Source organism: Leucopleurus acutus (genome assembly GCF_964270905.1).
Source record: "Leucopleurus acutus genome assembly, chromosome: 1".
Classification (NCBI taxonomy): domain Eukaryota; kingdom Metazoa; phylum Chordata; class Mammalia; order Artiodactyla; family Delphinidae; genus Leucopleurus; species Leucopleurus acutus.
The window spans coordinates 84,639,706-84,662,144 of NC_139142.1; the positions used below are offsets into that span (position 1 = coordinate 84,639,706).

The following is a 22,439-nucleotide window of genomic DNA, read 5'->3' on the forward strand; positions in this document are numbered from 1 at the left end:
GTACGGGGTCTTCAAATCAAATGTCTGGGCTCCAGCATGGCCTCTGGGAAAGCCATTTAACTCTCCAAACTTTAGTATCCTCATCACAGGGCTGTGGTGAGGCCTGAATGAGCCCGTGAAGGTGGACGTCATCTGTAAACTGGGAAATGTGGCCCAAGTGGAAGGTACTGGGCTGGAGAGGCCCTCTGACCTGGAAGGTGGCCCTGATGAGGGCCGTCATCAGCAGGGAGGCATGCAGGGTGTGTCCCTGGCTCTCCGCCAGCTCCTCCACCTGAGCCGGGCGCTCTAGCAAGCTGCAGAGCAGGTCCTGCGCCCTGGGGCCCCCGAGCATCTTCACCTGCTCACACAGAGCCGCCTCCAGTGGGCGGGGTGGGGCTGGGGGGCACTCAGCTCTCGGCCCAAGGCTGGCCGGTCCTCCCAGCAAGCCAGAACCAGCCCCCAGCTCTCCCCCCACTGCCCCCGCTCCGCTGCCCTGTGACTACCTGATCTGGAGCCATGTGGCCCCTGTGTCTCTGCAGTGTGGCCCACCCCATCCCAGGCCCTCCTGAGCCACACGTCCTACTCTGCTCAGTCAGCCCCAGCCAGGCACCCCTAGCCCCCCAGGCCACCCCCGAACATCAACATTGCTTGTGGGTACGCACCGAGCACCCCACCTTGACCACGCCCAGGATCCCCCAAACCCATTACCTTCTCATCCTGGGCAGTCAGCACCTTCTGGAATGTCTCATGCTTGCGAATCAACTGCTCCACCTGTTCCACGGAGCTCCCCAGGGCACTGGTTCTCCGGAAGACCTGGCTCAGCCCACGGAAAAGTCAAACGGGCCATCAGGGACTCTCCAGCCAGCCTCCCACCCCCATTTGCAGCCGTCTGGGTCGAGGCAGTGCACAGCCTCTGGGATCCACATCGGGGAAAGGGCCGGAGCCCCAGGAAGCAAGAGAGCAGGTCGGGGAGAGGGCAGAGGGGAGAAGAGGGTGTGCTAGGAGGCTATGGGGTGAGGGCACCTGCCTCCCGGGCTGTGAGGGTCTCGTCCAGGCGGCCACGCTTTCTGAGGAAGAGCTGCTCCCGGTGCATGGCCTGCAGCCTCTCCTGTTTCTGCTCCCAGGACTGGAACACCTGCTGCTGCTTGTCCTGCAGGACTTGCAGCCCTTCTTGGACCTGGGCATGAGCATGTGGAGAGCCTGCACTCGGGAGAGCCGCATGGACCAGATGGAAGCGGGTCCCAAGGGCAGCCTCTGAGGAGAGGCCGGCATGGCGCAGTGGGGTAGGGGTACAGTGATCGGGCACAGGCTCAGGCGGGGTAGGCTGCGGGGGGCACCAGAAAAGGGGGGCCCACCTCCGTGATGGATGTCCCTGCAGCCAAAAGTGCCTGCTGGCCCCCCGAAGCTACTGGTGGGCGCTGAGCATCAGCAGGCCGCTGCCGGGATCCTGGGAGATCTCCTCCACCTGCAGCTGCTGCCACACACAGGCGCCCAGGAGATGCAGTCCCACACCTGGATCCCAAGGAGACGGAGGGAGGGAGTTGGGTGAGGGCTGGGCTGGGCGGCAGAGAACCAGCCTCGGAGGCACAAGCGCAGCCGGCCTGGATCCACTCACACACTGAAGCGGCCCCGAGCTGTCACAGCTCAGAGCCCGGGTGAGGTCCACGAGGCCTGTGGTTCCCTCGTTGCTCCGCTGCTGTCCAACCCAATCCCCCCAGGGCTACTAAACTTCCACAGGCGCCAGACCAGCCTCCTCCTTGCCCTGCCCGTGACTTCTCTCCACCCTAGGCTTCCCCTTGCCCCTCTTGCTTAGAAGTTCTTCTCCTTCCTTCCATCCCTTCCAAGCTCACGTGTTCATCAAGGGCCAAGGCCTTCTTTGCCTTGTGAAGCCTTCCCTGCCCCCCTGCCCCCCTGCCATCTCACTGCGTGCCTTGTCCTCTGAATCTCCAGTTTAATACTTACAAACGCTCTTCTGTTGATTTGTGTACAAACACATGTTAAAGCTGGAGCGGCCCTGGATCCATGTCCCGACACCTCATTGCACAGATGAAGAAGGGTAAATTGCACATCGTGTGTGAGGGAGTTTTGTAACCTCCAGACGCTCACACATAGGGGGTAACAAGCTAGGGGTAAGTGCCTTGCTCGAGCCCACACTGCTAGAAAGTGGCAGAGTTGGGTCTCTAAACTCAAGCCTTTTTGCTGTGTCATAGTTTGGGTCTCCCTGTCTATCAGGCACCGGGATAAGGGGACTCCTAGGACACCCATAGCCAGGGCCCACTGTCCCAATCTGACTCTCTGGGGTATTAGGCTCATCCCCCCCGCAGCTAGATAGGCTCCCTGACGGCAGTGATTCCCTCTTTCACAGGCTCTATATCACCTTCTCTCCCCACTCACAGCTCCTAGCAGAGAGCTAAACACAGATGTTGAAAAGATGCCGGCTGATCCAGAGGTCACCGTCTAGGACATGCAGATCTCCAGTTCTGGGCTTTCCTGGGCTGTTTCTCCTCCTGAGCTCTGGCTGGGACCCCTGCCTCCTAACTGCACTGTCACTCACCTGGGCTGGTGTTGACCCAAACCTGAGGAGTCACCGCTGCATCCCCCGCGCTCAGCCCTCTGCCTGGCCAGACGGACACCTGCACATGCCCAGTGCTCTTCCTCCTCGTGTCCCCACTCGTCTTCCCTCCAGGGTTGGAGGGTCTCATTAGTGCATGCACACTTATGGTACAACACACACACGCACGCAGAGCCCGGGGAGGGAAGAGCCCTCACCGCTGCATGGAAGCGGGCCAGGAGCCACGCCCGCTCCAGCTGGGCCCGGCGTTGCTCCACGTGCAGCTTCAGGGCCTCCCAAGCCTGCACCAGGGCCCGCTGCCTCTGCTGCACCGCTTGGGCCTGAGGCCCCGGCCCCAGCTTCTGCACCGTTCCTCCAGTCTCCAGCAGCTCCTGCAGCTGGGGGCAGGGTAGTGATAGGGAGAAAAGGGTCACGTCCTCCTAGAGGCTGAAGGACCTGCCTATCCCACGGCTCCCTCCTGGGGTCCTGCCCTCCATGCACAATGGGCCTGACTGGTGGCCCGAGAGCGGGGAAAAGCTAGAGAGAAGATGGGCAGGCCTGCGGGGGAGAGGCAGCCAGACCTGGGCTCAACTGCCGCTCAGTGCCCACGAGTTCACGCTCCAGCCCCTCGTGTCTCCTCAGCTGGGCCCCCAGCCCACACAGGTCCCAGGCCACACCACAGGGGAGGCTGTGGCTTTCTCCCAAGGAAAGGAGATGGCCAAGGGGATCAGGACTGGAGGGTGGGGCGCTGATCCACTTCTAGAAAGAAGCCCCTTCCTCCTCCTGGGCTCACACCTGGACCTGGGTGAGGGCTTCCAACAGATCTCTGTGAACTTTGAGGGTGATCTCAGCGTCTCGGAGCAGGCAGCCGTGGGCCTGGGTCAGCGCCCACAGCTCCAACCAGGCAGCCCTGCGCACAGGCGTGCGGGAGACGGGCAGCAGATCAGCTATTCACCTAGCATCTCGTTCCGCCCCCTTTGCTAGGCTGGTCAGCTCTCCTGCTCTCTGGGCTGCATCCAGGACTGGCCCAAATCTCCCCTTCTTAACCCCCTCTCCTGTCTGGCCCTGGCCCTGGAGCCTCTCTTTCTAGCTTTGCTTTGAATTCAGTCTTTTGCTGTTGTCACGCTCAGCACTTAACTGATTCCTGTGCTCTTTGATACTCCTTACATCTTGTGCCTTCGAGTCTCAATAGGTCAATCAGATTCTAATCGTTCCTCTCCATTCCTCATTCACTCAGTAAACTCTCCCTGAGCTCCTAAGGCTGGGTCAGGCTCCGCGCTAGGGGTTATGAACGAGGATGACCTTGCCTCAAAGCTCACAGGTTGGGGGAGGATCCAAACCAGCCAGTGGGCAGCTAGGCAGTGTTCCCACAGCCCCTCCTCCAAGTCCCGGGAGCCAGAGGTTTGGAAAAGTGTCCCTGGGGGTCTGGGCAGGACTCTCTGACCTGCACCCGTGGCGGGCTCGGCTTCCCTGGAAGCATCCCCCTTTCCCGACACCTCAGGTGCAGACAGAGCCAGCGTGGCCCCGGGACCACGTGCCCTCTCACAATCCAGGACCTGCCTGCCCAGCACCCTCCCCCAAACCCAGGCCCTGGGTCCGCTGGGCACTCACTGCAGATCCTGCTGCATCTGACGGGCCTTGAGGGGCAGCGCTGTGCCCACAGTCTAGCAGGCTCTCTGCCAGCTGCTGGCAGGTTGCCACCTGTTGGCCCCCCATCTCTACTTGGTGCTGAAACTTTGCAAACTTGGTGCAGAAGCGCTGAGGGGAGAGGGGAGTAGGTGACAGAGTGGCCCCTGGCTGGCGAGACAGCAAGCAGCCTGGGGAGTGAGGCACCTCAGTGACATCTGGACCGTGGGGGGTTGGATGGCCGCAGGGCCTGCCCACTCTACCCAGAGGGCCTGTCCTCAGCCAGGGCTCATGACCCAGGGCCCTCTTCTCCACACAGCCTGGCCAGCCCCCTGACTGCCCAGAACGTCCTCCTCCCCAAGGCTCTCTCCTCCCCTGACTGCCTGCTTCTGGCTGGCCAGCCAGCCCTGCAGGTCCTCGGCCTCCCTCATGAACTCGTGCATCTTCAGGGTCCCCTCCAGCTCCCGGTCCCCGTGGGGATAGCCCGTGGTTCCCCAGAAGTTAGCTGCCCACCCCCCTGGGGACAGCTGGCCCAGCCAAAACAGGTGACCTGTAGGAGGAGGTTATTCATGGTCTCTGCCCAAGCCTGAGGCTCTGGATTCAGAGAGGAGTAAACATAAGAAGGCCAGGAGAGGGCAGGTGAGGGTGTGGATGTGGGGAAGAGATGGGGAGCTAGGTGCTGGGGGTCCAAGTTCCTGCCCACTGGGCCCTCACTGAGGAATTTACAGAAAGAGGGGAGCAACACACAGCAAGGAAGCATCTGCCATCTCTGTGGGCCTGGGGTCACGGGCTCCTTCCAACTCGGGGTTATGGTATGGACACAGCCAACCGTGGCTAGACCCCCTAAACCTGGGGAGGGGTACAGCGCCCCTCACCGTGTGGCTGCCAACTCCTGCAGTGCCCGCAGCCCCTCCCGGAGCCTCTCCTGCACCACGCCCAGCTGCATAGGGGCCTTGGGGCCAGTGAGGGTTTGTGCTCTCTGGTCAAGCTCCTCCATGGAGCTCCAAGAAGAGCCAGTTCCTGTTGCAGGGCCCGTCAGCACGCAAAGCTCAGACTGGGTGACTCATTCATCTATTCTCTACCCAGGGGGAGGAGAAGCAGCAAGAAGAGACGGCAGAGAAATCCTGAGGCCACAGGAGTGTGGACCACTACAGAGATGAAAGAAGGGGGATGGGCTCTTCGAAGGGGTGGTGCCTGAAGAAGGGGTGGGGAACTGGGGGTGAGCAGGGGGCCCTGCAGGATTTGGGTGGGGGTGGGGAAGGGGCTGGACAGTCTTCAGGAAGAAAGAGCAGGGCTCTGTGCCTCCGAGAAGCGGGATGTGCACTTTGGGCGTGTGACAGACCCCTTCCTCATGGTCCATCATCACCCCAGTCCAGACCATGTAGGGGATGCTCAGGACACATTACCTAGTGCTTCTTGATGAGCCTGACCGTGGCTGTCTCGTCCCCCCCACAGTCCTGACTGCTCACCAGAGGCCACTTCTCCTCCACCCAGTCCTCCAGCTCTGATATGTCCAGGAAATACTATCAAGAATGGTGCCAACTCACCTTGACGATCTCAGATGCGACCCTCCATCACCCCTTGGGGACATCACGCCACTGCTCTCCAGCAGGCAGCAAAAAGAGGCTTCTTTGCCCATGGGGACCCAGCAGCTCCGGGCCCAGAGTTCTCACCACTGACCCAGCTCCCTGAGAGTTCCAGGTCCCGCCCACAGACCTCACTCGCACAGGCTGCCCGACTTTGGCTACTTCCCCTGACCCCATGCCCTCTGCATCCTACCGCGCCCCACAGGCCTGCTCCAGCTCCGCCCAGCGGCCTTCCAGCTTTTGGCACTGCTCCACGATGTGCTGGGCCTGGGGGCGCCCTGAGGCTGCAAGGCTGCGGCCGGAACCCAGCACCCTTCGCACCTGTCCCTGGTGGGCTTTCACCTCTGCGCGGAGCTCCTGCCACAGAACAGCATGAGGGGCTGTCGAATCTGGGCTTCCCTTAGCCATGGGGTGCCTAGAACAGAACCGTGGATGCGGCTCCAGGGTTCAGTCATGGCAAAACTTGCTGGCAGAGAAAGGCTGGGGGCAATTAGGCACCGCTGAGTAGCGGTGGAGGGCGTCTAGGGTCTGGGAATGGGACATCAGGGATCCTGGGAGAAAATGGGGACCGTACCTCGTGCTTGCGGAGAAGACTGTGGGCGACATTCAAGTATTTCTCGGAGCCAGCGCTGGGTGCAGGCATGTGTTCTGCCACCCAAGTGAGCTCCATGTCGCTCAGGTGGTGGAAGTGGTACATCTCAACGGAGGCCTGCAGCTGCAGTCGCCGGGCGGCCAGACATCCCTGAAGGGACTCGAACCTGGGTGGAGGGAGCAGATGGGGGATGCTGGGGACAGGTGAGGGGTAACGCTCAGTCCTTTTCTTGGCCCAGCCAGGGACCTATGAAGAAAGAGATTGGGGCTGGGGAAGCCTCATCTGATGATGGGGAGGCAGCTGGAGAGGGCCCAGACCCCAGCTGAGACAGGCTGGGATCTGGGACCCTTCGCTGCAGTGCTGGCACCTGGACAAACGTCTCCTTGCGCAACGGAATACAGAGAAACTATAAGGGACTAAAAATAACTGTGTACGTTTGCAGTTGGGGCAAATTCTGGACAGAAGATATAAAAAGACCAAAAAAGCCCAACTGCCACTTCTGAAGAGCCAAAACGAGGGCAAAAACAGGGTGTCGGGACAGAAGTAGGGTACTGCTCATGTCCTTTGCACTTACCACCACTAGAGGGGTGGGCAAAACACCTAAGCCACGCCCCCAGCCCGATGCCTGGACACACCCCTACCTTCACCCTCTATAAGGAACAAGCTCTACCGAGTGAGCAGGCAAACAAGGGAACTTGCTGTTTGCTCTCGCTTCCCCCTGATGCAGCAGGGGCCCCAATAAAGCCTTGCCTGAGTTTCTCATCTGGCCTCTAGTCAATTTCTATTGACGGGAATGACTCTACTCATAAGGGAAGGAGGCTTGGACAACCTCAGGGCCTGTAGGTGCCACCCTGCTGGGCTCCCTGGGTGAAACCACCCTCAGGTTCACATGGTGGCAATTACACACAATGGAGTGGAGATGGAGCGAGCAGGCGAGTACCTCTGGAGGTACTTTTGGGTCTCCTCCACGATGGTCTGGGTACTGACCACCTGGTGGGCCTGGGGAACGAGGGCAGCCATCTTGCCGGCCAGCGCCTGGCTCTCGGCCTCCAGCTGACGGTGCTGTCTCTGCAGCCCCCAGCTTGAGCCCAGGTCCTGCCCCATTTCTGCACTCTGCAGGGGCCCCTCTATCTGCTCCACCTTCTCCTTGGCTTCCTGGGGAGGGACGCCAGGCGCTGCATTAGGTTCTCCACATACAGGCTGGCATACAGGTGGCCCTCCTTGGGCTCTAAGGCTGCAGTGCTAGTAACACACCAAATTCACCAACGGCCTTTTGGGGACCTCTCCCACTCCCAACCCGCACCTTCTCCCAGAGCCTCACGAACAGCCCCATCCCCTCACAGTTCTTCCTCTCCGGGGGACTCAAGTTGTGCGGAGCATGCATGGGTACACAGGAGGCAATCCTGGATTGGCCAGTGGTGGGTAAAGCCAGGGTCAACGGGCCTAGGCCAGAGGCCTCCAAAGGCTGCAGGACTTCCCAGGGCCGCTCCAGAGTCGGCAGAACACCCTGACTCCTCCCCTCTCCTTCCCGTCCTGGCTGTTCTCAGCCCAGCCCAGCTTCGGTCTCCCTCCTGTGTCCTGCCCCTCTCTTCAGACAACCTGCAGCAGCCCCAGGAGCTGGTCCTGCTGCCGAGCCCGCCAGAGCTGCTTCCCATGCTCTGCCATTTGGCGGTTCAACTCTTCCCACTTGCTGCTCAGGCCCTGAAGCCCGGCCTGCACATCCTCCTGGGCACGGGGTCTGCTGCTCAACAGCTCTCTCCCAACCTGCGGTGGACACAAAGGCCTGGGGCGTCTTGTTGAGCTGCTGGTACCAGGAGGGGCCGTGGCGGGCTGGGCCCGGGGGGCAGCAGTGGTGGTGGCTGGCTGCAAGCTGCATGCCACACGCCACAAGGGCTCGAGCTGTTTGCATAGCCCTAAATCTGTAGGCAGAGGTGGGAGGGCTTTCCTCTGACGCCTGCGAACAGTGTGGGATGAGCAGGCACCAGATGGCTGGTGGGAGGGCTGCATCCAGGCAGCGGCGGCAGGCTGCCTCTTAGACCCGAGGGGAAGGGGTGACAGAATCGTTCTAGGCTAGTTGGGTGCCAAGACCAGGGGGTGCCTGCTGAGTGAAGGGGGAAACGGGGGGATCCTAATTCCATGGAGACTGAGGTTGATTCTTCCTTCAGTGACTGTGCTCCATGCAAAAGTGCTGTGCAGCGGAAACGAGAAGCTGAGCAGGCCCTGCACCCTCTGTCCAGTGTCCCGCACCTGCTGCAGGCCCTCCACGTGCCCCTGGGTGGCCACCAGCTCACGCTCAGCTGTTTTGTGCCACCTGAGTTTCTGCAGGATGTTGCCAGGCTCTTGGGATGGCTCGTCCACCAGCATCCGCCACTTCTCCTCCATCCACAGCATCACCTCTGCCACGTCCTGCTTCCATTCCTACCCAGGAACCAGGGGAGAGTGGGTATCACAGAGTGGGGGTGAGGGCTGGTATTTTCCTCTAGGGAAAGGGGTCTTAGGGTGCCCCGAGGGGAAGAGCAGGATGCAGAGCCAATCCCGGGGTGCAGGAGAGGTGGGACCTGGGGTTACCGCTCCCAAGAATGGACAGGGAAACCAAGATGGGGAGAAAGAAGTCTCAGGGAAAACAGCAGAAAGAGGCCTGGAGAATCAGGGTCTGGCTTCACGGTGCCCTGTGCCCAGATAGGAGAAGCATCTGGCCGGGTCCCCACTGCTCCAGCCGCATCAGATCATGGACGGTCCTCTGTCTCCAAACAGGCTTAAGCTCCGGGAGGCCTGTGAACTAGCCCGGCTCTGAGTCCCCATCGTGGGCAGAACAAATATCTGACAGAGTCAAGATCTGCAGCTGGAGCGCATGGTCCGTGCAAGAGCCTGGAGTGTGGCCAGAGGCCATGAGGACAGAGAGCAGCCGGCTGAGGGAGGGTGAGGGGGTTATTCAAGAGGCCAAGGCTTTGGGCCCAGCCCTGCCTTTGAGCAGTTGGCCTGAGCCTCAGTTTTCCTCATCTGGAAAAATCAGAGCCATAATGCCTATCTCACAAGGGATGCTTGGAGGTCAATGACATAACATGTGGGAGAGTGCTTTGTAAACTAGAGTGTTCCAAATAGCACACAGCTGTTAGTCCAGCAGTGGACTCTTAAGCATCCCTCCCAGGGAGGCCTCATGTACCTGTGCTGGCCCCTCCCCTGGAGCTGGAGGGAAGCCGGCAGCTGCCGACCCCAGGCCGCGCTCTCCTGGAGCCTGGTCCACTGTTCCTGGACGCGCAGCAGCTGCTCTCAGACCCGGGAGGGCAGGCAGAGTGGGGGAGGATATGGGGAGGCTCCACTCTGCCTGAGGCTCACCCCGAAGGTCGGACACACCACAGCCCAGGGTGCACCCCACTGTCCCCCCACTCCCCGTGCACTCTCCAAGCTTCAAGCAACAGTCTGTGTAGGCTAAGAAACCTGGACTCTGCAGGTGCTGCCCAGTCAGGCCCAGGCTCACCTGTGTTGGCTCTGAGCCAGCTTCTTGCCACGTGCCCGCAGATCCTCTGCTTGAGGGCCCAGGGCATCCAGGAGCCACTCAAACTCCTGGTGCCGCTGCAGCAGGCTCTGGGCCTCCCCCATGTCCTCCTGGAGATGCAGAGACTGGGGTCATGCCGGGAGGATGGGGGTCAGCACCACCTCACCCACCGCTGACCCAGGGGCCTCCCGCCCAGCCTGGCTTCTAAGCTCCTACTTCCTGGGGTAGGAGCACCCCAGCTGCACACCCCGAGCTCCATACTGCGAGGCTGTCCAGCTGTAGGAAGGTCTCATGGTTGGCACAGGTGGCAGTGAAAACATCCACTTCTCGACCAAACCTCTGCAACTTCAACCCCTCCTGCAGCTGCTGCTGTCTTTGCTCCCAGGCGGCCTTCAACTTCCTGCCTTGCTGGCCCAGGAGCCTCAGGGTACTGGCCGCCCCTCGGGAGTCCAGGGAGTCCAAGGCTGCCATGGGCTGGCCCTGAGCCTCCAGCTGCTGCAGCCTGTCCAGGACGACAGGCAGAGGGTGAAACCCCGTCTGCTCCCCTTGGCAACCTTCCTCCCCTTTCACCTCCACGGCTCATTCATCTTGGAGCTCTGATGTAAGGGTAACCAGAAGGGGTCTGAGGCTGGTGAGCCCAGGGGTCTGCTGGTCCTGTGGGACAGCTGTGCCCTGGGCCACTAGTGAGACACTGAATGTAACAAGCCCAGCCCAGTACTTGGGACTCATTAGTTCCTGTGCTCCCTGCATGTCACACCTTTGCTCCAGCTGGCCACGCTGATGACAGTGCCCAGGCAAGTGGATGTGCTGGGGCAGCACACCCAGAAAAATCACTCAGACTGCCTACATGCCTGACTGGGGCCACCGCAAGCCTGGGTGGAGCTTGGAGCGATTAGAAAAGGCACCCACCCCTCTCTGCCAGGTTCACCCCCAGGCTCACAGCTTGGGAACAGGCGACACCTTTGTGTGAATTAGGAAAAGGCTCCACTTCTCTGAGCTGATGCCCAGAAGCGGGTAGTGGAGTCTAGTGAGCAGGGGATGGGCTGGATTTCAGTGCCCACTTGGCCACTCGTCAGGCTCCTTCACATGGGGCACAGCCTGCAGACTGTACCCACCCCTGTAGGAGGAGAGGAGGCATCACCATACTAAGGAGGTGGGTGTCTTATTCCCGGGGGGTGGGGGGCTGAGCCATTTCACTCCAGGGGTCCATGGGGTCTGCGTTACCCAGAATAGGTGGGGAGGCTTGACCACCCTGACAGAGCAATCTACCAGGCTCACCTGCATGGGGTATGGCCAGGCCTGGACTGGAGAGAATGTTCCAGGAAGCTCAGACTCTGCCCTAGGTCCCTCCCAAAAGTATGCAAGATGCCTGACCAGTCCTTGGTTACACCCCCTCTTTTTAAACCTGCCCTGAAGCACCACTCCCCTGGGTGACTGGCCACTTCCTGCCTCTCCCTTTCCAGTATCCCGTCCCCACTGGCCGTGGCCAGCCTGAAGGGCGTCCCACCCGCCCCCTGTCCTGACCTCTCCTGCTGCAGGTGAATCTCCTCCAGCAGGTCTTGGTGCTCCGCCAGAAGCCGCTGGGCTGAGGCCACGTCCACCACCTCCTCTTCCTCGCTGTGCAGCTGAGCCCGGATACCGCCTGCCTGCAGCAGACACCGGCTCCCCTGCAGGAAGCCCTGGCGGGGCTGCGCCTTGGCCTGGGCCCAGGCCCATCAGGTCACTTGCTCCTGCACTCGCTCCAGCAGCCCCTACAGCGTCTCCACCTGTCCCTGCAGGGACTGGCTCTCTGTGGGGCCCAGCTCCTCGACCCTGTGAGACAGGGCCCACTGCCTAGTCCGGGCCCTGCCCTGGGCCCAGTGCCAGGGCCTGTGCTCCCCAGGGCCAGTGGTGGCGACTCTAAACTGGCCCCTCACCCTCCACCTAGAGGCAGCAAGCACGTGTGGCTCTCACTTTCGCCATGAGCATGTTCTCATACTGTTCCCCAACCTGTGCCCTGCCCTTCGGACAGCACATCCTGCCCGTCCTCCCCACCTTAATTTCTGTCCTCTTCCCCATTCCAGAACCCTGCTCAGGCCTTCACGGTGCCGAACCCAGGCCGTACTCGCTGGCTGCCCTTTGCCTCTCTCCCGCGCCAGCATCTTCTGCTGGCTCACGTGCAGGACGCAGTGGCTGTCCTCTAAGTGCCCCGGCTCTGGGGTTTCTAGCTGGAGTATCATGTCTTGCAGCTGGACCCATGTGGTTCCACACTCCTGCAGAAAACTGCACACACGTGTGGTGCATGCCAGCTGTGCTTCCTTCTCTTTCTTCAGGGCCTCCAGCTGCTCCCACCTGGGCAGAGGGAGCAGGACTGTCTCAGGGATGTCACATCACAGGGACACCAGCCCGTCCATCCTGGGGTCTTGGCCGGAGGCTCTCATGACAGAAGCTGCCAGGCTGGCTGCCCCCACACCCTCTCCTCTCTGCTTCTGACATGTCCAGTCTTTCTTCCTGGTATCTTGGGGGTCAGGTGAGCAGGCACTCAGGCCTGGGCATTGCATCCAGGCTGCCCCCGTCACCTTGTACTCCCTCCTCATGCTCACCCCTCTAGCTCAGTTCCTCCTGCTGTCGCTGGATTTTGGGGAAATCTCCAGGACATCTCTGCTTCAGCTGTTCAGCGGAGCTGCTAACCTCAGCCCAGAGGCCTCTTCCCACAGCCAGGGCAGTGAGGAATTTCTGGGGGAAAGAGATTCCAGGCCTTGAGGGTACTTTTCTCTTCCCACACTTCCCTTAAGACTAGGAATGACCTCAGATAAGGGCTGCTACAGAGATGTTTGAGCTGCATCCCTCTGGTAGGACAGGGATCTGTGTCCTTAAAGGGCTGGGAGGGCCCTTTAAAAATTCAAGACCAGGCATCCAAATTGGACAGGAAGAAGCAAAATGGTCACTATTTGCAGATGACATGATTTTACATACAGAAAATGCTAAAGACTCCACCAAAAAACTCTTCGAACTAATAAATGAATTCAGTATACAAAATCAACATACAGAAATTTGTTGACTTTCTATACACTAATAATGAACTATCAGAAAGAAAAATTAAAACAGTCCCATTTACAATTACAACAAAAAGAATAAAATACCTAGGAATAAATTTAACCAAGGAGGCAAAAGATTTGTACACTGAAAACTATAAGACATTGATGAAAAAAATTGAAGAAGACACAAATAAATGGAAAGATATTTTGTGTTCATAGATTGGAAGACTAAAATTTGTATGGAACAACAAAAGATCTCAAATAGCCAAAGCAATCTTGAGAAAGAGCAAAGCTGGAGGTATCACGTACCTTGATTTCAAACTATATTACAAAGGCATAGTAATCAAAACAGTATGGTACTGGCATAAAGACAGACACATAGCTCAATGGGGCAGATAGAGAGCCCAGAAATAAACCCATGCATACATGGTCAATTAATTTATGACAAAGGAGCCAAGACTATACAATGGCAAAAGACAGTCCCTTCATAAGTGGTGTTGGGAAAATTGGACAGCCACCTGCAAAAAAATGAAACTGGAACATTACCTTACACTACACACAAAAATTAACACAAAATGGATTAAAGTCTTGAATGTAAGACCTGAAATCATAAAACTCCTAGAAGAAAACATAGTGGGGTAAGCTCCATGACATCAGTCAGATGATGATTTTTTGGATTTGACACCAAAAGCAAAGCAACAAAAGCAAAATAAACAAGTGGTACCACATCAAACTAAAAAGCTTCTGCCTAGCAAAGGGAACCATCAACAAAATGAAAAGGCAACCTATGGAATGGGAGAAAATATTTGAGAATCATATATCTGGTAAGGGGTTAATATCCAAAATATAAAAAGAACTCACACAACTCAATTACAAAAATATATATATATATAATTTAAAACTGGGCAGAGGCTCTGAATAGACATTTTTCCAAAGAAGACATACAGATGGCCAAGAGCTACATGAAAAGATGCTCAATATCACCATCATAAGGGAAATGCAAATTAAACCCACAATGAGATATCACCTCATACCTGTGAGAATAGCTATTATCAAAAAGACAAGAAATAACAAGTGTTGGCGAGGATGTGGAGAAAAGGGAACACTTGTGCACTGTTGGTGTGAATGTAAATTGGTGCAACCACTATGAAAAATAGTATGGAGGTTCCTCAAAAAATTAAAAATAGAACTATCGTATGATCCAGCAATTCCACTTCTGGGTATTTATCTGAAGGAAATGAAAATACTAACTCAAAAATATATACGCACCCCTATCTTCATTGCAGCATTATTTATAATAGCCAAGATTATGGAAACAATCTAAGTGTCCATCAGTGGATGAATGAACAAAGAAAATGTGATACACACACACGTGCGTGTGCGTGCATGCGTGCGTGCTTGCACTGGAATACTATTAAGCCATAAAAAAGAATGAAATCTTGCCATTCAGGACAATATGGATGGACCTTGACAGCCTCATGCTAAGTGAAATAAGTCAGATGGAGAAAGACAAATACCATATGATCTTACTTATATGTGGGATCTAAAAAAAAAAAACAACAGGCTCAGAGATTCAGAGAACACATTGGTGGTTGCCAAAGGGGAGGAGTAACGAATGCATGAAACAGGTGAAGGGAGTCGAAAGGTACAAACTTCCAGTTATAAAATAAAAAGTCATGGGGATGTAATGTACAGCATGGCAACTATAGTTAATAATACTATATTGCATATTTGAAAGTTGCTAAGAGAATAAGTCTTAAAAGTTCTCATCCCTAGAAAAATAATTCTGTAACTATGTACGTATGGTGATGGTTGTTACCTAGATTTATTGTTGTGGGCATTTTGCAATAATATACAAACATCTAATTATTACGTTGTACACCTGAAATAATACAGTGTTGTATGCCAATTATACCCCAATTTAAAAACATTCAAGGCCGGCTCCCTCCCTCCCTCCTCCCAGACAGGACCACGGCTAACATGGAGCACTGAGAGTGGATAAGGGGGAGGCAGAAGCATGGTGAGGAGGGAGCAGGGCAGGAATGAAGAGGGGCGGCAGGGCCAAGCAGCTAAGAACCCCCCACCGGCTCCAAGGGGACTGTACCTCACACTTGAGCTGCATGACCTCCAAGTTGTGGCCTGGGGCTGCAGTGTTCGGAACGGCACTGTCTGGTTTGCCAGCCAGGACTGCAGCTCCCCACAGGAGCCATAGAAGCCAAACAGGGCCACCACCTCCTCCAGCCGGGCCCTGCGGTGCTGAGGAGAGGCCGGCCCAGAGGCTGGGGTGAGGGTCAGTGCCCGCCACGGGGCACTCAGAGCAGGTCCCCCATCACCTCCCAACCAGCAGAGCCCAGGGCCAGGGCCAGAAACGGTCCCTGTCCCACAGCTGGGCTCTGTGCCCTCTGTCAGAGGTGGCACAGGGTAGAGGGCCCCGGCAGAATGTGTGCTTTTGCTCCTGTCCTACTCATGTCCTTTGGCTCTTAGGTACAATCCACGCTTCTCCCATGGGACCTGACCCCACTCCCGGGCCCCCTCCTCTCCGGGCTCTCCTCTAGCCGCTCCTGGGCCTCACTGCTGTGCTCCAGGCACCCTGGCCCTCATTCCTGCCTTTGCACAGGTCCTGCCTAGAACACTCCTCCCTGCCATCTCCCCCTGCCCTCCCGCTGGCTCACCTGCTCTCAGCTTCTCATTGTTCAAGTCTGCCTAAATGTCCTTCCCTTAGTGACGCCTTCCCTGACTCCCCGTCCTGACCTGGGCTCCCCTCTCACGCTCCCATCACACCCAGGTCTGTCTAATGACTTGTTTCACATCTTCTCTGCCATGACATAAGCTCCCCAAGGTCAGGAAGCAAGTCCAGTCACTGCTCTGTCCCTGGGCTCACGGCTCAGGGTCTAGCCCCGAGTGGGTGCTCCACGAACGTTTCTTGAACAAGGGGCGTTACCTCTGCCAGGGTCCGCAGGCCCTCACAGTCCTGGCTCAAGTGGTCCTGTGTCTGGAGGATGGTGTTGGGGTCAAAGTCAGGGTCAGGCTCATCTGGGAGGGCCATCTTCTGGGTGCCCCGGGGGCCAGAGTAGCAGGAAACCTCACGTGGGGCCCCTGGGTTTCTTGGGCCTTCTTTCGGAGAGCTCAGGGCAGACACCACCTGTGCGGACAGGACAGAGGGCAGCATGTCCGGAGGGGGCTCCCCGCAAGCAGCAGAAGGCTAGGCTGGGTGGGGCCAGTGGTTGTACCTGGGATTCTTGTTCCATGATGTGGCTGATGGCACCTGGCTGGGCAGCACTCCCAGTCCTTCAGCTCCCAGGTGTCAGGGCTCGTCTGGCGCAGGGGCTGCAGGGTCTCTCCCGGGAGCTGGGTGAAGTGCGTCCCTGTGGGAGCACAGGTTCTGAGAGCTATCCTGGTCCTGCTTCTCTTCTTGACCCAGGAGCTGGCCAGTGGGGATGGGCGGGGGATTATTTATTCCTCAGCCCTGTGCCAGGAGCCCTGGGGGCGAGAAGAGGATGAAGGTCAGAGCTTCCTGTTCAGGGCCTTACGATCTTCTCAGGCTTGTAAGCCCACAGACCTAGAGCTGATGGGACACCTCCCGGGACTGTGCACGGATAAGCAGAATGTGCATTGTGTGAAATAAATACTATGCGTGTCCAGGGTGGGGAAATGGCCAGAACAGTCTGGGGCTGGCTGGGGGAGTAGGCTTTGCAGAGGGGGAGGCAGAGTGGCTCTGGTGGTAGGAGATGGGGCAGGGAGGGGTGGGGAAGGCACAGGCTGGCCCTCCCGATGGGGGTGGACGAGCATCTGGCCTCTGTCCCTCTGTGCCTCTGGCCCCGGGCAAGGGTAAGACACAGCAGTGGCAGCCAGGCTGGAGAAAAGGAATAGGCACAGAGAAAGACTGGAAAGGGGAAGAAAACAAAAGAAGACTCAGCATTTCGAGCAGCTTCACATCTTTCTTTCTGCTGAGCCCAAAATGGCCTCTCTTAACTCCCTCCCTTCGGTCTTCAGATGCCCCTGAGAGCCACACAGAATAAATGTATGATGCTCTGTTAAGGTTCCTACATGGGGTCTTGGTCTTATACCTCTGTAGATGAAGCTCATCTGGACCAGAGGGCAGGGGTACTGGCTGCCCGGCAGTGCTAAAATTTGGGTCCCATCCTGAGGTCTACCAGTTGCATCTCCATCAACTCTGCTCCAGCCTTCAGGGAGCTCCTTCTGTATGGAGGAGGGAAGGCTCTGCTTAGCTGCCAAAGTGGTTCCCCACCCCCAGGAGAGGGGGCATTTCTGTTTCAACCACCCCCATTGGGCAAAGCAAGGGTCTGGAAATGCCAGAGACTAGGACTAACCTCTCTGTCAATGCCAGGGCTGGCTGGGCAGTAGAGGACACAAAAGAAGGATAAGGCACCTTGCATTCATTCATTTAAACAATTAGCTCAGACTGGAGAAGGAGGCCACACAGACCAGGAGGGAGGCAATACCAAAAGCAGTGTGTGCTAATATAACTAAGCGCTGGAGTTAAACATCATAGCCACACAGGGAAGGATGGGGTAGAAACAGCCCTGCACCAGGAGTTGGGAGGCCTCTCCAGCAGCTGTGAGGGCAGTAATTTGGCCTCTGTGAACCTTGGTTACCTCATCTGTAGAGGTAACCAGACAACTGCTAACACACTGTGGATCTATTTTCAAAAATTGTTAATTATGCGGTCCAGGGAATAAATGCAAAGGAAAAGAGATAGCTCGACCTCGGCTAAATTAGAACCATAGACTTTTCAGACCTGGTTAGTCTGGTCCTGGTGGTCAGGACCAGAACCCCAGTCAGCTACCGACTACTCCACGAGGCCCCCTCCTAAGATACGAGGACCTGAGCTGCAGCTCTGCAGGTGCATGGGACATGGCTGGGCAGAGAGAGGGCATCTGGGAAATGGAGCTTCCTTGGGATGACGGTAGAGGGACCAAATGTGAGTACAGGGTTTGAGGGCTGTGATTTATGCATCCTGAGCTACATGTGTGGCTTCTTGAAAGACAATTGCAAGCTCTCATAGGGTGGACCAAACTGCCCACCAGGTAGGTATCTGTTTCTTTTAAAACTGGAGGCTCGATGAACTGAGGGAGGGGGTTCAGAAAGCAGTCTGGTGTAGTGATTAGGCCACCCCAAACCTAAAAAGGCCAAGTCAGGAGAGAGCAAAATAGGACTGAAGGGTCACCTTAGGCCTGGCGGTGAAAGGGATGCTCCTGGAGGAAACTGATCAGTGCCTGGGAACTGGAGGGTAAAGTGAGCAACACCAAACTACACTTCGATGGCCTCCAACCGTGAGCAGACAGGACTCCACTAACTGTGGGCGGGTCCGCAGGGGAGATGATCTGAGGAGGGGTGGGCACCTCCAAGCCCAGGGGAAGGCCAGGTCAGGGGCCACAAATGCCCTCCCATTTCCACCCTCTGTGTGACCATGGGAGAGCGGGCACAGCACGCGCATTTGGTGTCGGAGGCCCGTGGGTCTGGGTCCCTGCCCGGTCGGTCCCCGCGTACCAGGAGCGACGATGCCCCCGGGCTGCGGCCGGCGCGGGCTCGTCCAATCGCCGCAGCTCGGCCCCAAAGACGCGCACTGCCGCGCTCGAGCCGCAGGTGGCGCCACTGCAGGCCCTCAGCAGCCGCCTGGTCCTTCCCAAAGGACATGCTCTCCGGCGCTGACCGCCGCTCCCGGAGCCGCAAGGCTGCCTCCGCCACGTCGGCGAAGTACTGAGGAGGGCAGGCTGGGCACGGGCCGACCCCACACCCCCCACCCGCCGCCCAGCTACCTGCTGGACGAGCAGGGCCGCCTGCAGCCGCGCGCCCCGCCCCGCCGCCCGGGCCCAGAGCCTCTGCCACGCGCCCTGCACCAGCCGCGGCCCGTTCCCGGGGATCCGCCGCAATCGGGGCCTACGTGCGCCCAGGTCGCGTCCTCTCCGAACGAGATCAGTGCACATGGCCTGGTGGCGGGCGGAGCTCGGCTTCTAGGGCCTGGAAGACAGCAGAGCAGGGAGCTGGGTGAGGGGAAGGGCGGGAAGGCAGGGAGAGGGGAACCGGGAGGGCGCAGGGTAGTGGGCACCTTGTGTTGCTGCAGGGCCGCAGCGATCTGGCTGAGATCCGGGCCCAGGGCCGCATCCTCCACCAGCTGTCCCCGCTCCCTCAACCAGGCTTCCTCCTCCTCACAGTTGTGCAGGAGCTCTGCCCGCTGCAGGGTCTGCACCAGCAAGGCCCGCCTGAGGGACAGCAAGGGCCACAGAGGGGCTCGGGGAGTGACGGGGCTTGGGGAGGGGGTTCCCCAGCAGACTCAGACACTCCCCCTTAGACAGGAGTTTTCCTTTTCCTGGATGACTCAACAGAGGAGACAGAGGCCTTGGGGATGAGGGTCAGTGTAGAGGAAGTTGCCAGGCAGCACTGTTTTAAGCTGGGCAGGGGGTAATTTGGGTTACAGAAAAGTTCTGGAGAGGGTAGGGGAGTTCGGGTGAGCTCTTACCGGGACCTGGCAAGAGACACCAGGCTCTGGTGGAGCTGGGCCAGCACCCTGGCCTTGGCCTGCAGCACTTCCACACTAGTGCCTAGGGAAGAATCCAGCTCCATTGTCTGGTGGGCAGGATGGCTCACGTGGGCACCATGGGCCAAGATCTGGGCCTCCAGCAGGTCATGCCCCTGAAGCAGCTCCACTACCTCTGCCAGCTGCTGCCCACAGGCCGTGGAGCTGGCCAGCACCTGGCCAGGGACAGATGAGTGGTCATTAAAGTCCCAGAGTGCTGGGTCCCCGTGAACGCCAGGGCTGGCGCATCCTGCTGTGTTTCCCAGGGATCTGCTGGTCCAGGGCCCACCTGCAGCTGGTTGAGCTTCTTGGAGGCAGTCTACTTCCTGCAGCAGGCTCAGCACAGCCTGCATGCCTGCCATCTGCTTCCTCTGCCCTTGCAGCCGTGGAAGGAGCTGCTCCCAGCACTGAGTGATCTCCAACTGCCTGGGGGATGTGAGAATAAGGGTGGTACCCACTGGGCTGGGGTAGGGAAGCTACCTTGGGGTCCACAGTTGCGGGGTGGGGACTGGCTGTCCTGGAGGAGCTTGAGTACCGTGGCTGCAGCTGTGAGCATCCATCCAGCTGGGGCAGTATCTCCACCTTTTAGACACAGGCAGAGAAGCTGGAAGGAGGGCTTCACAGACCCTGAAGCCTTCTTTCCAGTCCTCATCTCAGGTGATAGCAACGCCATCCTTCCAGGTGCCCTGGCCAAAACCTTGATAACTCACTTTCTCACACCCCACATCCGATCTGTGTGCAGATCCCGTTGGATTCAAAATATATGCAGGATCCCACCAATTTCTCATCACCTTCACTGCTTCTCTGGTCTGGATTATTATTATCTCCTTCTGACTTCGCCCTTTCAGTCTATTCCTGACATGGCATCCAGAGTTATCATTGTAAAACGAAAGTTAGATTGTGTCACTCCTCTGCTCAAGCCCTGTCACGACTGCTTATCTTCTGCTGCGTACAAATCAAGTCTTTACTGGGTCCTGCAGGGCCCAGCAGGATCTCTGCCACCACCTCTCGCCTCCATACCTCCCTGACCTCAACTACAACTTGTTCACTTGGCCAACACTGGCTTCTGTGCTGTTTTTCAAATATGCCACGCGTGTGCTACCTTGGGACACTGCACTAGTAGTCTGTCCTCATATCTGTGTGGCTTCTCACTTCTTGCTGGTCTTTGCTCAAAAGTAAACCTCCTCTGACCACCCAATGTAATTCCCTCCCCCCACCTGGCACCTCATATTCCCCTATTCTGCTTTATTATTTTTTAAAATCACTATCTCACATACTATATATTTTTTCTGTTTTCCTTAGTAGTATGTAAGCTCTATGGAGGGAGGGATTTTTGTCTGTCCTCTTCACTGCTAAATCTCTAACACCTAGAATAATACTTGGGACATAGTAGATACTCAATAAATGTTTAGTGAATGAATTAATAAGAGGCTAGAAAGAACAGTGCTTTACCAAAAGGAATCAATTATGGATGGTGGAATTTCAGACATCAGTGGGAGCTAGATCTTTTTATTTTTATTTATTTAGGCCACACCTTGCGGCTGGTAGGATCTCAGTTCCCTGACCAGGGATCGAACCTGGGCCCTGGCAGTGAAAGCGCTGACTCTTAACGACTGGATTGCCAGGGAATTCCCAGGAGTTAGATCTTTTTAAAGGGAGCCCCAAACCCATAAATCATCCCTGCCTCTGTGTCCAGGAACGGGCTGTGTAAAGACGGGGGCATGGTAGGAAGGCCCTAGCCTATTTTGAAGACCGTTCACGTGTCTGGGGCTCACCTGCAGGCCACCTCTGCCCAGCCATGGTAGTGCTCCTGCTGGAGGATGTCTGCAATCTCGGCCAGGGCCTGGAAGCACCCCTCCTGGGGCAGGAAGCCGGCCTCCAGCATGCGCAGCCTCTGGGTGGCCGCTTCCACTGTGGCCGGGCTGGCTGGCGGGGCTGTAGCCCAGGCCAGCACCTGCTCTGTGTCTGTTAGAAAGCTCTCCTGGAGGGCTGCCTTACGCTGGAAGCGCCGGCCCAGGGTTTCCAACCTCTCTAGTTGCAGGAACCTCTGCTGTAGGGCCTGGCTCCACGAGGCCTCTGCCTGCTCCAGGCCTGCCCAGCTCTGGGACAGCTCTGCAGGGCCCAGGCCCTCGTGCGGCAGGAAGTGCCTGCGATTCTGGGCTCGGAGTGCCATCTGCAGCCAGAAGAGCAGGGCCTCCGTGGCCCCTCGCTGCTGCAGCCTCGGTGGCTTCTCCTGGGTGTGGAAGGAGGCAAAGGCCACCAGCAGCTGGCGCATGCCTGGCAGGGTGTCTGGGAAATCCCGGGCCTCCAGCTGCACCGGCTTCTCCGCGATCCACCACAGGAGGTCGGCCACCAGCTGCTCACACTGGGTCTGCAGCGCCTCTGTCTCCTGGAGCTGAAGCAGGATCTGGCAGAGGGCACGGGAAAGGGTCAGGGCGGCACCTGGGGGCAGGCCCTGGAATCCAGGCTCCGGAGGCCCTCCCCTTTTGGGTGCTGAGTGCCAGCCAGGCTTGCCCAGGTGGGCAGTAGCTCCTGCCCTCAGCTGAGGACACGCTAAAGGGGGGTTCCTCCCAGCCCCCAGAGAAGCGGGTCTGCCGCCATTCTACACTCAGGCCTGGGAGTGTGGGACCCCGTCCTGCCTTCCTCTACCTTATTTTACTCCATTTGGCCTCAACTCGGGTGGGGGGGGGCTGTTCTTTTTCTGAGCCTTCCTTTTCTTCCCTGAGGCCGCCACACCCCTAAAGCAGCTCAGAGCCCTTGGCCTGGATCATCTGCCCCATGCCCAGCTGAGACACCAACCCTAAGAACAGGCTTCCCAAGCCTCAGCCTCTGCCATCGTGCCCAGAGGGTAAGAGAGCCCCCAGAAACAGGGACTCAGCCCAGCGGAGCTGCGCTGCGCTCGTCCTTGCAGAGCCCAGCTCTCTGAGCCTTTTAATCCCATTAGGAGCTTAGCAACCTAAGAGCAGAGGGGGAGGGGGAGGGGCAGGAAGGGGCATCACCCACCTGGCTTTCCTGTGTGCCGGGCACTGTGCTTATGCTCCCTTGCACATTCAT

At 57.7% G+C, this 22,439-nt stretch overlaps 1 protein-coding gene across 1 annotated transcript in view; it reads right to left on the reverse strand.

Moving 5' to 3' along the window:
* Positions 1–22,439, reverse strand: part of SPTBN5 (spectrin beta, non-erythrocytic 5) — a gene marked incomplete at its 5' end in the record, with an annotated part of 42,956 nt that overhangs the window by 14,361 nt on the left and 6,156 nt on the right. The window contains 47 exon segments of the mRNA XM_082850303.1: positions 191–337; positions 688–792; positions 1,007–1,156; positions 1,273–1,303; positions 1,389–1,491; positions 2,534–2,654; positions 2,749–2,928; positions 3,122–3,218; positions 3,324–3,440; positions 4,142–4,170; positions 4,172–4,288; positions 4,498–4,627; positions 5,032–5,164; positions 5,167–5,190; position 5,563; positions 5,566–5,679; positions 5,941–6,099; positions 6,317–6,500; positions 7,275–7,489; positions 7,934–8,098; positions 8,582–8,752; positions 9,515–9,598; positions 9,671–9,740; positions 9,813–9,940; positions 10,092–10,332; positions 11,355–11,545; positions 11,549–11,581; positions 11,585–11,642; positions 11,747–11,753; positions 11,935–12,161; positions 12,204–12,327; positions 12,422–12,545; positions 14,952–14,989; positions 14,992–15,103; positions 15,789–15,989; positions 16,118–16,212; positions 16,915–17,047; positions 18,359–18,376; positions 18,379–18,438; positions 18,440–18,568; positions 18,628–18,810; positions 18,812–18,829; positions 18,918–19,071; positions 19,329–19,561; positions 19,675–19,702; positions 19,704–19,811; positions 21,161–21,792. Of these exon segments, the coding sequence (XP_082706429.1) occupies positions 191–337; positions 688–792; positions 1,007–1,156; positions 1,273–1,303; positions 1,389–1,491; positions 2,534–2,654; positions 2,749–2,928; positions 3,122–3,218; positions 3,324–3,440; positions 4,142–4,170; positions 4,172–4,288; positions 4,498–4,627; positions 5,032–5,164; positions 5,167–5,190; position 5,563; positions 5,566–5,679; positions 5,941–6,099; positions 6,317–6,500; positions 7,275–7,489; positions 7,934–8,098; positions 8,582–8,752; positions 9,515–9,598; positions 9,671–9,740; positions 9,813–9,940; positions 10,092–10,332; positions 11,355–11,545; positions 11,549–11,581; positions 11,585–11,642; positions 11,747–11,753; positions 11,935–12,161; positions 12,204–12,327; positions 12,422–12,545; positions 14,952–14,989; positions 14,992–15,103; positions 15,789–15,989; positions 16,118–16,212; positions 16,915–17,047; positions 18,359–18,376; positions 18,379–18,438; positions 18,440–18,568; positions 18,628–18,810; positions 18,812–18,829; positions 18,918–19,071; positions 19,329–19,561; positions 19,675–19,702; positions 19,704–19,811; positions 21,161–21,792 (5,922 nt within the window).